The sequence below is a fragment of the Mesocricetus auratus genome, unplaced genomic scaffold (genome assembly GCF_017639785.1).
Source record: "Mesocricetus auratus isolate SY011 unplaced genomic scaffold, BCM_Maur_2.0 Super-Scaffold_100004, whole genome shotgun sequence".
NCBI lineage: Eukaryota > Metazoa > Chordata > Mammalia > Rodentia > Cricetidae > Mesocricetus > Mesocricetus auratus.
This window is the reverse complement of record NW_024429189.1, coordinates 11,116,441-11,130,803: the sequence shown is the minus strand read 5'-3', so window position 1 is coordinate 11,130,803 and position 14,363 is coordinate 11,116,441. Positions and strand designations below refer to the sequence as shown.

The window sequence follows — 14,363 nt, the reverse complement described above, 5'->3', positions numbered from 1 at the left end:
ACAACCGTGAGCTCAGTCAGTTGATAATCTGTTTAAATGAGGAGAGATGGCACAGGTATCTCTAAGGCTCTTTGTTTGACCTTACGGGATTTAGTAAAAGGAAGTCAGTGCTTGTAGAACTCCATGGTGATCAACTCTTTCTCTCTCTTGGACACAAAGAAACAGTATTGGGGGAGATCACAACCTCTGTATTGATAATGGATTTTGTAATAGTGTTTGGAAGAAAACCAATAATTGTTTTCTATCAAGGGTTGACAAAACATTTCTAAATAGAAATACCTGAAGGTTTTGTGGAGCAGGAAGCCTCTGCCAATATCGATAAACTCTTTGTACAGTACTGATGCAGCCATGATAATATGCAATTAATAGGCTCAGCTATAATTTATTCAATTTTACAAATCCAGTAGACCGGATTTGGTTGTGGGTCACCACGTGTTAACCTCCCCTTTATGTTATGAAAGGAGTATTGTGAACCAAATTCCTCAACTGAGTCATTAGAATAGATAGCTATGCTCGGATGTTCACTAAGAAAGAAACTTTTAAAAGTCTTAGCAGTATTATTTCAAAGTGAAATGATATTAAATTGAAAGGCAAGATTTCTTTGTGGATTTTCCAAGCTGTGAAGCAGAAAATATTGTGAATTATACATTATAGCCTTGCCATTAATATAGACACTAGGCTATAAAATCAGTGTGAGTTTTTATTCTAAGTACATAGAATTTTAATATATTTGATATTTTTAAAGGGAGTTTATAATTGTAGCATGCTGAGAAGAGTAAGAATTATTCTAAACTAAAAATTAAAAATTGAGGGAAATCAAGTAACTACCACAGGACTGTTAGAGATTCTGCTTTTAATTGCTCCAAGTGGAGTCATCTTTAGGTTCAATATAATTTTAAAAACCCATTTTTCTCTCGTCACCTCATGGCTGTCCATATGTTTTCTATTTCATTTTCTCCTCATTGTTTTTCTTTTTTTCAAGCGTGGGGAAGTTTGAGGTCTCTTTCCATGGAAGCCACTGGGATCCCTGGCCCTAAGTGCTGGAACACATTTAGGCCGTGTCTTCCTCCAAGACCTCCTCTCCTGCAGCACCCCTGCACATCTGCTGACTTCATTCTATAACTCTACCAATCCCTTTGGGACTCTGATTAACACAAACTGATACAAACTGAAGTGTCCAGAAAAGCAGATTGCAGGAGTCAGTCCTCAGGCCCACAGCTTCTAGGCTTTCCTATTGGTTTCTTTTGTTATCAGATTTTCTTAGCAGATGATTTGGTTCAGCAACTTTATTCCCATTTTTTAAAAAAAGTTTATTGTTAACAAGTACAAAGGAAAGTCCTGCTTTGCCTTCCTCATGTGGGGAGATAATGAACTGGCAAATGTATACTGAGTATACAGCTAGTTTCTCACATCTCTATATTGGTTATATATTCTGACTTTTTTTATTCTTTGTGGTTCAAAACCCTATACCACTAATGTGATCTACTTGGGGATGAGAAAAATGAAATTTTTATATCCCTTCCTGGTTCACAATTGAAGCTGCCATCACAAAAATGAAAGAATTTTATAAACTCATTTGAATCAAGTTTTATTAGTAAGGAGTTTCTGAGAAAAAGAGATGCTACAAGCTATGCATTTTCATCTGTATTTGATGAAGTGAGGACACTGGAAGAAAACAATGGGCAGGGCTCTAGGTGGGAGCATTCTGAGGCTGGTCTATTAGCACTCTTCTGTGGAGATAAAGACATACATTTTCTCTGGAGATTTGAAATACATCTCTCAAAGGACAGTCATAGAACTGCATGTAGGGAAAGGTTTAAAAAAATCTGACCTAGGTTTTATTACCTATCTTAAGGGAAAAGTGGACAGAGAAGGTCAGAGAGACTTCTTTGTGTCTTCCCTTTTTCAGTGTGCCATTGCATACAGTTTTGGTGGTATGCCTTGAACTCTGTCTACCCAGAGCATAAGTCCACCTGTGAGAAAGGTACTATTCATTAGCTGAAAGCTAAACTCCTACTAGTGCAGTAAGAAGGCATAACTGTTTCTGCCTTCCATTTCACAGCCTAGATCTAAAGACCTTATTCTGTTATAATGAATAAATAACAGAAATGATGGAGTAATGCATATTCTATTAAATAAGTAGATAAGATCTACTAAAATAAAAGAATTAAGATAACAGTTGTTCATCAATTGACAAACATCTGTGGGGCAGGAGAGATGTTTCAGCTTGTGAAGTCACTTTCCACAGGCTGTGATGATCTGAATTTAATCAATGCAGAACATAGGGTGGAATGAGAGAATCAGTTTCTGCAGACTCTCCTCTGGTTTCCTCATTCGTGCCACACAGTCACACATGTCAGATCATGTCAACACACTCACTAAATAAGCATAAAATTAAAACCTCACCCCTAATTATGATGGAGAAACCAGGGAAGTTCCTCAGGGTTGTGAGTTTGATTAATATGTGTTATGTACCTAGGGAAGGTGGGAGAAAGGGGGATGTCTATTATAGCAGGTCCGTGCACATTTGTTAGAGTGGTATGCTTAGACCAGAAGTCAGTATCTGAGGCACGTTAGGAACTTGAAGTCATCCATCAGAACTCTATGATGGGAGTTTTATTGCTATATGTTAGGATATATAATATATTTCATTAGTATAAGTTAGTATAGCAGTTTTTCCTGATATTTTCTCTTGCTAAATCTTTTTGTTCTTTAAGAGAATCTTTTTTATTTAAATGAGAAACAAGCTTGCTTAACAAGTCAATCGCAGCTTCCTCTCCTTTCCCTCCTCTGCTCCCCCAGAACTCCCCCAAATCCCCACATAATCCATACTGTGCTCCCCAGGGAGGGTGAGGCCCTCCATGGGGGATCTCCAGAGTCTGTCATGTCATGTCTGACAGGGCCTAGGCATCCCTGCATGTGGAATGGTCTCCCAAAGTCCACTTGGATGCTACGGATAAATACTGATCTAGTACCCGAGAGCCCAAAGATTGCCGAGGCCTCCTCACACATTCAGGGAGTCTGCATCAGTCCCATGCTGGGCTCTTAGCCATCAGTCAATCTGGGGTTCACTAGCTCCCCCTTGTTCAGGTCTATTGTTTCTGTGGGTTTCACCCTCCTGGTCTTGACCCGTTGCTCATCAATTCCTCCCTTTCTGCAACTTGTTTCCAGGAGTTCAATTCAATGTTTAGCTGTGGGTGTTTGCGTCTGCTTCTGTCAGCCATTAATGAAGGCTCTAGGATAGTATACAAAGTAGTCATCAATTTCATTATTGGGGAAGGGCATTTAAGTTAGCCTCTCCACTATTGCTTAGATTGCCAGTTGGTATCATCCTTGTAGACCTCTGAAAATATCACTAGTGCCAGATCTCTACTCAAACCTGTAATTACTCCTTCTATTATGGTGTCTCTCACCCTGCTCTCCTCTATTCTTCCCCTGATTCAACCTTCCTGCTCCCCCATGTTCTCCTCTCCCCTTCTCTTCTTCTCCTCACCTTTCCCAAGCTTCCTCTCCCCTCCCCCATGCTTCTACACCACTCGGGAGATCCTGTCCCATGCCCCTTCTCTGGGGTACCATACATATCTCTCTTAGGGTCCTCCCTGTTTCCCAGACTCTCTGGTGGTGAGATTGTAGGCTGGCACTCCCCTACTTCATGTCTAAAATCCATATATGAGTAAGTACATACCATACTTGTCTTTTTGTGACTAGGTTACCTCACTCAGGATAGTTTCATCTAGTGCCATCCAGTTGCCTGCAAATTTCAAGATTCCATTGTTTTTTTTATCTGCTGAGTAGTACTCCATTGTGTAAATGTACCACATTTTCTCTATCCACTCTTCAGCTGAGGGGCATCTGGATTGTGCTTGCTTTGGCAACACATATACTTTCTCTAATTTTTAAGATTTTTTGAAGCTGAAGTAAGAAGAAAATTAAGAAAATTTTCTGAGCTGTGAAATTTAGGGCAATGAAGGTTTCAAGTGATGTGTAGAGCTAACTGCCTGCCTTTCTCACAGTAACTCTGCAGGCTAAGCGAGGAAAGCTTTACTTTGAATCATTATGTGAATCAACTTCAGAGGGTTCCTGACATTCTCCCGGTTGACTGTTGCTTTTTCACTGTGTCTTTGGCAGCTTCCAATCCTTGTGCAGCCAATGAGGGTAGAGGCCCCTGCTCTCACCTGTGTCTCATCAATCATAACAGGAGTGCAGCCTGTGCCTGCCCCCACCTGATGAAGCTTTCCCCCAACAAGAAGACCTGCTATGGTAAGTTTCCCACAGTTGCTAGCCAAAGCAGAATGGAAATAGTTCTGATTCTGCAGGCATTCAGATTTTACAGAGTGAAGGGGAAGAGGTTTTGCATGTCTTTAAGAACACATCAGCTGGGGCTGCTGGCAGCTGCTGGCAGCCACTATTAAGGATTCAGCTATTTCTGGGGAAACTGACAATCCTTTAAAATGTGGTATGTGACATTTGCTGTTTATTACCTTATTCATTTATTTTTCTTGTTACTTTCTTATTTAATAAGTCAGCAAAATTTATCTCTGTGAAACAGGGAGATGTGTAAGTATATGTGTGCTTCAAGGAAGTGATGACTTAGGAAGTACTCATCAGCTTTAATTTCCTGTTCATTTAACAGGGTGTTATCAACCTGAAGGGGAAAATGAAAAACAAACAAACAAACAAATATATATGTGTGTGTGTGTATATAAATATATATATATGAAATAAATAATATATTTTTCTTTGTAGTTACTTAATCTATAGGGTAGAAAATGAAATCATATATCAGAAGTTAAATTATGAGTCTATTACTAGTGGCTTTAATTCTTTGCACTTATTATAGGGTGTGACCAGATTCCACTGATCCAGGTTCATGTTTCTGTCAAGTAATAACTTATAAAAGGACACAGAAGGCCATCAACCAGTAATTAAGACAAGAGGTTGAGGAACCAAGCATTAGGGATTAGGAACTGCAAGTTCTTCACCAAACCAGAGTGCCATCCTGGGGACATTGGGGTGTTGTCTTTCATAGGCTTAGGAATGTTGATGGGAGGGGAGTGTGCTGCCTTTTACCATAATGAAGTTATGTAACAAGTTCTATACTCATGGCATAGGTTCATGCATATTACAGACATGAAGAGGTACAGCATTCACTGTGCCCACACTCTCTTAATATTGCCATTAACAGGATCAAACATGCAGAGAAATAAGAAATGCCCATCAGCTAATGGAGAGTTTAGAGAATAGAATTTACTAGTGACTTTAAAGATCCCTGCGAAGAACCCAAGAGTTGTATGTCAGGCAGTCTGTCTTAATATATATGAAAAGTCGTGCTGTAACAAGAGAATGTACCATAGACACCTTCCTGACAGATTAGTGGCTTTCTCAAAATAATAGCAACCCAACCACAACCAATATTAGAATAACTATAACTCCTATATCACAAACAGTGCAAAAACAGTACCCAAATGCTTCCCAATAACAGGACAAAAAATTACAATAAAACCTGGAGACTATTTGAGCTCTAATTTTGATAGGAAATACATGAACTGAATGAAAAAATAATGCCTAATTTAATTCAGTGAAGATTTTTAGGATAAGTTCTTAAGTACTTTAAAAATCATTTAATAAAAGGCAATTGCATTTTAATTATATACCAACATGCAACATGGTTGTTGAGAATATATATCCAGCAAGTTCTGGTTTTGTTTGCTTGTTTTCCATTTGTGTTGGCTTTTTTTTTGAGACAGGTTCTTAATATGTAGCCACGGATGGCCTGGAACTCAGAAATCTGCCTGTACCTCCACACCTGACTTGGGTAAGCAACGTATAACTATGCTTAGATAAAATCAAGTATTGAGAATTTCTTGACATGTCAAACTAAATAATATTACTTAAAGAATTTTTAGCTGTTTGTTCTGAGTACCTTTTAGATAGATGAACTATTCTTTGTTTCCACCAGATATTTTTAATTCTGTGTTAAAACTGAAGTCATTAAAAGTTGTTACTTTAGAATTTCTAGACTCTCTTAAACTTGTCAACAATATAAGGAAAACTATCACATGAATTTACTTTTCTAGAAATGAAAAAGTTTCTTCTTTATGCAAGACGTTCTGAGATCCGAGGAGTGGACATTGACAATCCGTATGTGAACTTCATCACGGCCTTCACTGTCCCAGATATTGATGATGTTGCTGTAATAGACTTCGATGCCTCTGAGGAACGCTTGTACTGGACAGACATCAAAACACAAACCATCACACGGGCTTTCATTAATGGAACAGGGCTAGAAACAGTTATTTCAAGAGGTAAAAGAGTTGCGTGATCCCAACTGTGCTTGTCATTCCATATGCAGTAAATAGTTTCTTTTACATTCTTTCTCCACTGTACAACACAGTTATTCAAAGAACGAATAGTGTGCTCCATCTCTACAAATGTCAAATACCACTGTTAAAACACACAGCACTTTGATAACCTGAAATTTAGTTCCATCCAAAGGAAAAATTTCAGAGCAAATTAAAAATTTCAAGTGTCTAAACACATTAAAAATGGGTTTTTTGCTACCATGAAACACTATTCACATGGAGACAGCATAGGGTATAGCAGGGACTGTCCTGTTTATCCAAACCTTTCTTTAAAAATATTAGACATGGAAATATTCCAGAAGTTTTCTTATAAGCTCTGAGAAGAGTCAGTTGAATTAACTGAAAAAAAAAAGGACTGGAAACAGAAAAAAAGGACTGGTAAGGTGACTCAGTGGGTAAAACTACTTACCATAGTAGAGAATCTACCCCTGAAAGTTGTCTTCTGATTTTTAGGTACCTGCTGTGACATGTATGGGCTTAGGAGCATAGGTGTGAACATAAACACACATGATGATGATGATGATGATGATGATGGTGATGATTGATGATTGATGATTTCTAAAGTGTAAAACCAAGCTGGAGTTAAATATCTATGTGAATGCAATCGCTGAACCCTGAATATTTAGCTTTGCATTAATGTTTTGAATGTTTGATCACCTGGGTCACTGCTTCAGGGGGTCTTGTTTCATCAAACCATATTAGTCTAGAAGGAATGCACAGATTTTCATTTTCTGTGGAGACACATATAAAATCTCTTTTCCAAAGTAACATATCCTTATACTTTTGAAGTCAAGGCATTTTTAAAATATATAAATTAGATTAATCCAGAAGCAATTTTTTTAGCAGTTGTTGCTATTTCCTCAGCTGTCAAACAACTCAAAGATAAGACAATAGTATACAGTATCCAGACTCTCTCTGTATTTTTCATGGCTTTCTTATTATTTTATTTCTTTTACTACCTTTTATTTCCTTTTTTGAGACAGGGTTTTTCTGTGTAACTTTGACTGCCTGTGAACTCACTCTGTACACCAGGCTGGCCTTGAAATCATAGAGCTCTGCTTGCCTCTGCCTCCTGAGTGCTGGGATGAAAGGTGTGTGCCACCACATACAGCTACTCTGTCTCTTTTTTTTCCTTTGCTTTCCTCTCCCAAGCCTATGTACATTTTTAAACACACTGTAAACTTTTAGAGGTTATACTTCATCTGAATCTGTCTTTACTGTATATAGCTAACTTTTTTCTAGCCACGGATCTTTAATATGGCAGGGATACATTTGCCACCAACACTGAGAGCTGTGCTAACTGTCTTGGATTATGCTGCCATGAAAAAGCATGCTGCTGGCTTGAATGTGGTCACTTCCACTTCCAGATGCTCATACACACCTGTCAATTGTTACCAGGACCTTTTAAAAGTGCCCTGTGGTTTTTATGTTTATTCTGAGTCAGGAAACTTCCTTTAAAAGAGCTGCACAAGTCTCTGCTTATCTCTAGCAGAGAAAATGCTGCCACCAAGAAGCCATGCTTTTCTCTGTTGTTTCATTTCTAAAATCCCTTTTTAAGCTTTTGTAAAGCTGAAATTCCTGTCCCACATTGGTCACCATTTATAACATGAAGATTCCTTGGCCTGGCAGATCCCACAACATTCTCTGCCAAAAACAACAACAGAAAAACAAAACAGAACAAAACACATGAATGCTAAATTAGTGCAAAGATTTGCCTGGTGACTTCAGGTTCTTATTATCTTTTTTCTTAACTTATTTTTCCTCTATTTTTTAATTTAAATTAGGAACAAACTTGTTTAAATAATAATCCCAGTTCCCTCTCCCTCCCCTCTTTACTGCCTCCAACTAATTACCTATCCAATCCCCTTTCTGCTCCCCAGGGAGGGTGAGGCCTTCCATGGGGGATCTTAAAAAGTCTGTCATATCATTTGAAGCAGGAGCTAGGCCCTCCCTTGTGTTTCTAGGCTGAGAGAGTATCCCTCTATGTGGAATGACCTCTCAAAGACCATTCTTTTGCTAGGGGTAACTGATCTACAACCAGAGGCTTCCTCACTGACACCCACTTTCAGGGGGCCTGGATCAGTCCCATGCTAGTTTCCTAGTTCTCAGTCTCTTAAGAGAAGCCTTTTTCTTTGAGAGGAAAGCCTTCCTGCCAGCCTGGTTCTAGAGCCGCATCAGTCCCAAATAAACACACAGGAGGGTATATTAGTTATGAAGCTGTTGGCCTTGCTTGTCTCTTACTGGCTGGCTCTGCTTTAAGTAATTACCCCATAATTGTTAATCTAAGTATGTCTCTTACCGGAGAATAAGAGTTCCGGGCTCCTACCCCATGGCGGTTACATGTTGACTCTCCAGTGTTTCTCCTTCCCAGAATCCTCCTCGACTCCTAGTCCCACCTATCTAGATTCCTATTGGCTCAACAGCGCTTTATTAACAAATGTACAGGACTTCCCCCATCATCAGTCAGTACTTTATTGTGTAAATGTACCACATGTTTTCTATCCATTTTCAGAGGAGGGGCATCTAGGTTGCTTCCAGGTTCTGGCTATTACAAATAATGCTGCTATGAACATAGTTGAACAGACATCCTTCTTGTATGAATATGCATCTTTTGGGTATATGCCTAAGAGTGGAATTGCTGGATCTCATCGAAGACTGATTCCCATTTTCTCCCACCAGCAGTGGAGGAGTGTTCTACTTTCTCCACATCCGCTCCAGTATAAACTGTCATTGGTGTTTTTGATTTTAGCCATTCTGGCAGAAGTAAGATGGTATCTCAGAGTTGTTTTGATTTTCATTTCCCTGATGGCTAAGGATGTTGAGCACTTTCTTAGGTATCTATCAATCATTTTAGACACATCTATTGAGAATTCTCTATTTAGTTCTGTACCTCACTTTTTAATTGGATTATTTGGTGTTTTGGAGGCTAGCTTCTTGAATTCCTTGTAAATTTTAGAATTCAGCCACTGTCAGGTGTGGCGTTGGTGAATATCTTTTCACAATCTGTGGGCTGCCATTTTGTCTTGTTGATTGTGTCCTTTGCCTTACAGATTCTTCTCAGTTTCAGGAGGTCCCATAGATTAATTGTGGATCTCAACTTATGTGCTACTGGTGTTATGTTCAGGAAGCAATCTCCTATACCAATTTGTTCAAGGGTACTTCCCACTTTTTCTTCTATGAGGTTCAGTGTGGCTGGATTTATGTTGAGGTCTTTGATCCATTTAGACTTAAATTTTGTGCATACTGATAAACATGGATCTATCTTCTACATGCCAGCATCGAGTTATGCCAGCATCATTTGTTGAAGATGCTTTCTTTTTTCCATTGTATAATTTTAGTTTTTTTGTCAAAAATCAGGTGTTCTTAGGTGTATGGATTAATATCAGGGTTTTCAATTTGATTCCATTTGTCTGTCTATTTTTTGCCAATACCAAGCTGTTTTCAGGACTACATTTCTATGACAGAGCTTGAAGTCCGGTATGGTGATGCCTCCGGATGTTTCTTTATTGTACAGGGTTGTTTTGCCTATCATGGGTTTTATTGCTTTTCCCTATATAGTTGATTAATGTTCTTTCAAAGTATGTGAAGAATTGTGCTAGTATTTTGACGGGCTTGTAATGAATGTATAGATTTCTTTTGGCAAGATTGCCATTTTTACTACGTTGTTTCTAACTATCCAAGACCATGCAAGATCTTTCCATTTTCTGGTATCTTCTTTAAATCTTTCTTTAAAGACTCAAAGTTCTTGCTACACAGGTCTTTCATTTGTTTGGTTATAGCGTTACCCCAATATATTTTATTTTGTTTGTGGCTATTGTAAACTGTGATGTTTCTCTGATTTCTTTATCAGGCCATTTACTGCCTGTATTGTAGCACTACTGAGTTTTTTGACTTAATCTTTTATCCTGCCACTTCTTATAATCTATGTATTTCCTTGTGGATTTATCTTACCAAAAAAGCCAGACTCATGCATCCTCTTCTCCAGGTATCACATGATGACCTCTCCTTACTACACTTCTGAGAATCTTCCTTGTCTCCTAGTCCCACCTATTTTGCATCTCTATTAGTTAACAGTGTTTTATTCATCAACCAGTAATACAGACATATTTAGAGAATGCACTCCCATCACTTATAGATTCCAGGGAGTTTTCACGCACTACATTTCCACATTAGTCCTCAAGTGTCCCCAATTTCAGATTTCTCTTCCTATACTCTATCTCTATCCCTCCTCCAGTTGATCCCTCTATATAACACCAATCCATCTACAGAATCTCTTTTGTTTCTCCTTCCCAATGAGATCTATGCTTCCCCAATCCCCCGGATTTGGCTTTTTCATACAAAGTTGAGACTGGGTCTGTCAAGGTCTACAAAGAATAGTGCTGGGATTTTAATTTGATTGCATTGAATCTGTAGATTGCTTTTGGTAAAATGGCCATTTTTTTACTATGTCAATCCTACCTACCCATGAGCATGGGAGATCTTCCCATCTTCTGATATATTCTTCAATTTCTTTCTTCAAAGACATATACATTTTATTATACAATTCTTTCACTTTTATGATACAAGTCTTTTACTTGTTTGATTAGTGTGTCCAGGCTGAGAGAGCATCCCTTGACACGGATAAAAATGGACTCCTATAGTCCATTTTTAATATCACTGTTGTTATGCCCCAGTTTTCATTTTGATTTTGTTAATTTGGATTTTCTCTCTGTATCTTTTAGTTACTTTGGATAAGGGTTTGTCTATTTTGTTGTTTTTCTTCTACAACAAGCTCTATGTTTCTCTGATACTCAGAATTGTTTTCTTTGTTTATATTTTATGATTTCAGCCTTATTTTGAAACTTTCTTACTGTCTTCTCATCTTAGTGTGATTAATTCTTTTTTCTTTTTATTTATTTACCCAGAGCTTTCAGGTTTACTATTATGTTGCTTGTATGATATTTATCTAATTTTTTAAAAGTAGACACTTAGTTTTAACTTTTCTCTCATCATCGCTTTCATTGTGTACTATAAGTTTACATATGCTTTGTATTCATTTTCATTGAATTCTAGAAAGTCTTTAACTCCCTTCTTTATTTCTTTCTTGACTTACTTTTCTTGTAGTAAAGAGTTTTTCAGTTTTCATGAGTTTATTAGCTTACTGTTGTTTTTGTTGTTGATGATGTTCAGCTTTAATCCATGGTGGTCTGGTAGGATGCCAGGGGCTATTTTAGAGCTTTTCTTAAAAGGCTTCATTTTCAGTCCTGCCTCAGATTAAAGCTAATGTGACGTGAACCTCAAAAATTGGGCTCTAAATATATCTCCTCTTGCAATCATTCCTTCCCCCTGAGAAAAATCACTGACTGATTCAAGCTTTCTTAAAGGAAACCATAGCTTGCCTGTTTTTCTGTATTCTAGCTTCTGCAACAAAATACTTTGCATTTATTGTTATCTGTGAAAGATCTTTTTTTAAGTATTTACAGTAAGTAGCTCAGAATGGGTGCAATTTATTATGAGGATAAATACTAATATATGACTGTAAGCATATTCACCATAAAGTTAATAGTATTATTTACATTCAGATATTCAATATTTATACAAATGCCTGTATATAAACAAGTATGTCCATATGTGTTATATCCACTCTCATAAAGAATTGTATTAGTTGGAGTTCTCTAAAGGAATTTAGTGTGTGTGTATGTGTGTGTGTGTGTGCGTGTGTGTGTGATGATTTATTAGATTGGCTTAAGGCTGTGGTCTAAGCAATCTAAGAATATATGTCTTCTAATATAAAAGCTAACCATCTGAATGTTTTTCATTCTCCAAAGCTGGATATTTTAGCAGTTCAATTCTTGTGCTGGAGTTCTAGGGAAGTCATAGAGAGCCCCTGATTTCCAATCTATTTTGGAATCCTGAAGAACTGAGTTCTAATACCAGGGAAGAAATACCTCTGGAAAAGGATAGATGTAGTAAGGAAAAGTAGGCAAAAAACAAAAACTTCCTTCTTCCATGTCATTTTATGTAATCCTTAACTAGAAGTTGTGCCCCAGACTAAAGTTGGGTCTTCCTACCTCAAACTATCATTTATTGGCCTGACCACCTACTTAGTTTTAGTGGATTCCAAGTGTAGTCAAGAAAACAACCAAGATTAGCCATGAAAAAATATATTTTCATTCCAAGAAAGAAAGACCTTGCAATTCGAAGAAAGAGCTTGGCAGCAAACAGCATTACTCTCTCATCCCAATAATACTTTTATTTGTGCCTCCACCTGGGTCAATTCCATCATTCATGTTGTCAGGTTTACTGATTGGGTATGACAAATACCCTAACATTAGTGTGACACAAATGCCATCTTACTTAATCTCTGCACATCTAATATTATGGATGAATAATTTGCATTCTATAGGTGAGAAACTTAAAGTCATAGAAACTAAACTGTTGCTTCGAAGACATGGTAAAGAATTGGTAGAAAAAAGTTGACCCTCCGGAGCACATTATTAGCACTCCAGTGTCCTGCATTATTTTGCAATAAAACAGTTCAGGATTTCATTGCAAATTCCTGGAGAATAATTCCATTGGCTTGAAGCTCCATCCTTTTGAGATGGTTCCAGAGCTCAGGTGGACCTCCCAAGTATGGAGTGGTCAGATATACAAGTTTTTGCACAACAGTGTGGCTGAGAAATATTTAACACACTGAATGTGGGCAGTACAGTCTTTGGATGGATGGTCCAGGGTGGTATATGAAAGTAGGCAGAGCAAGCTATGGGGAGCAAATCAGTAAGCAATGTCCTTTCATGGCCTCGGCTCCAGTTCTTGCCTTTAGGTTCCTGCTCAACTTTCCTCAGTGACGAGCTGTGACCTGAGAAATGTAATATGAAATAAAACCTTACTCCCAATGTTTCACCACAGCAAGACAGACACAAACAAACTAGGGCATACTTTTAGTTGTTGCTGTTCATATTTTTTTCTAGAGTTTGTAGTTAGATGTTTCTCTCCTGCCCACTTGCTCCCAAATGATCACTATGCGACTTAATATGACTTATAAATGTTTGCCTGAAGAATTCTACCAGAAATTCAAAGAAGAGCTAATTCCAATACTCCTCAAAGTATTCCACACAATAGAAGCAGGAGGCTTACTGCCAAACTCTTTCTACGAGCCTACAATTACCTTGATACCCAAGCCACACAAAGACACAACTAAGAAAGAGAACTATAGACCAATTTCCCTCATGAACATTGATGCAAAAATACTCAATAAAATACTTGCAAACCGGATTCAAGAACACATCAGAAAAATCATCCACCATGATCAAGTAGGCTTCATTCCAGGAATGCAGGGATGGTTCAACATTAGAAAATCTATCAATGTAATCCACCATATTAACAATCTGTGAAAGAAAAACCACATGATCATCTCACTAGATGCTGAAAAAGCCTTTGACAAAATCCAGCACCCCTTCATGATAAAGGTCCTAGAGAGATCAGGGATAACAGGAACGTACCTGAATATAATAAAAGCAAGATACAGTAAACCAACAGCTAACATCAAACTAAATGGAGAGAAACTCAAAGCAATTCCTCTAAAATCAGGAACAAGACAAGGCTGTCCACTCTCTCCATATCTCTTCAATGTTGTACTTGAATTTCTAGCTACAGCAATAAGACAACAAAAGGAGATAAAGGGGATACAAATAGGAAAAGAAGAAGTCAAACTTTCACTATTTGCAGATGATATGATAGTTTACATAAGTGACCCAAAAAACTCCGCAAGGTTACTCCTAGAGCTGATAAACACCTTCAGCAATGTGGCAGGATACAAGGTAAACTCAAAAAAAATCAGTGGCCCTATTATATACAGATGATGAAGTGACTGAGAAAGAAATAAGAGAAACATCACACTTTACAATAGCTAAAAACAGCATCAAATATCTGAGGATAATGTTAACCAAGGAAGTGAAAGACCTGTATATCAAGAACTTTGTGTCTTTAAAGAAAGAAATCAAAGAAGATACCAGAAAATGG

The 14,363-nt window shown here is 37.8% G+C and overlaps 1 protein-coding gene across 6 annotated transcripts in view; it reads left to right on the top strand.

Moving 5' to 3' along the window:
• Lrp1b (LDL receptor related protein 1B) overlaps positions 1 to 14,363 on the top strand; it is a 1,890,041-nt gene that overhangs the window by 1,231,683 nt on the left and 643,995 nt on the right. For all 6 annotated transcript variants that reach the window (XM_040745299.1, XM_040745298.1, XM_040745301.1 and 3 more), the window contains exons 28-29: positions 4,129 to 4,260; positions 6,078 to 6,305. In XM_040745299.1, coding sequence (XP_040601233.1) covers positions 4,129 to 4,260; positions 6,078 to 6,305 — 360 coding nt within the window. The remainder of the gene's footprint in view (positions 1 to 4,128; positions 4,261 to 6,077; positions 6,306 to 14,363) is intronic.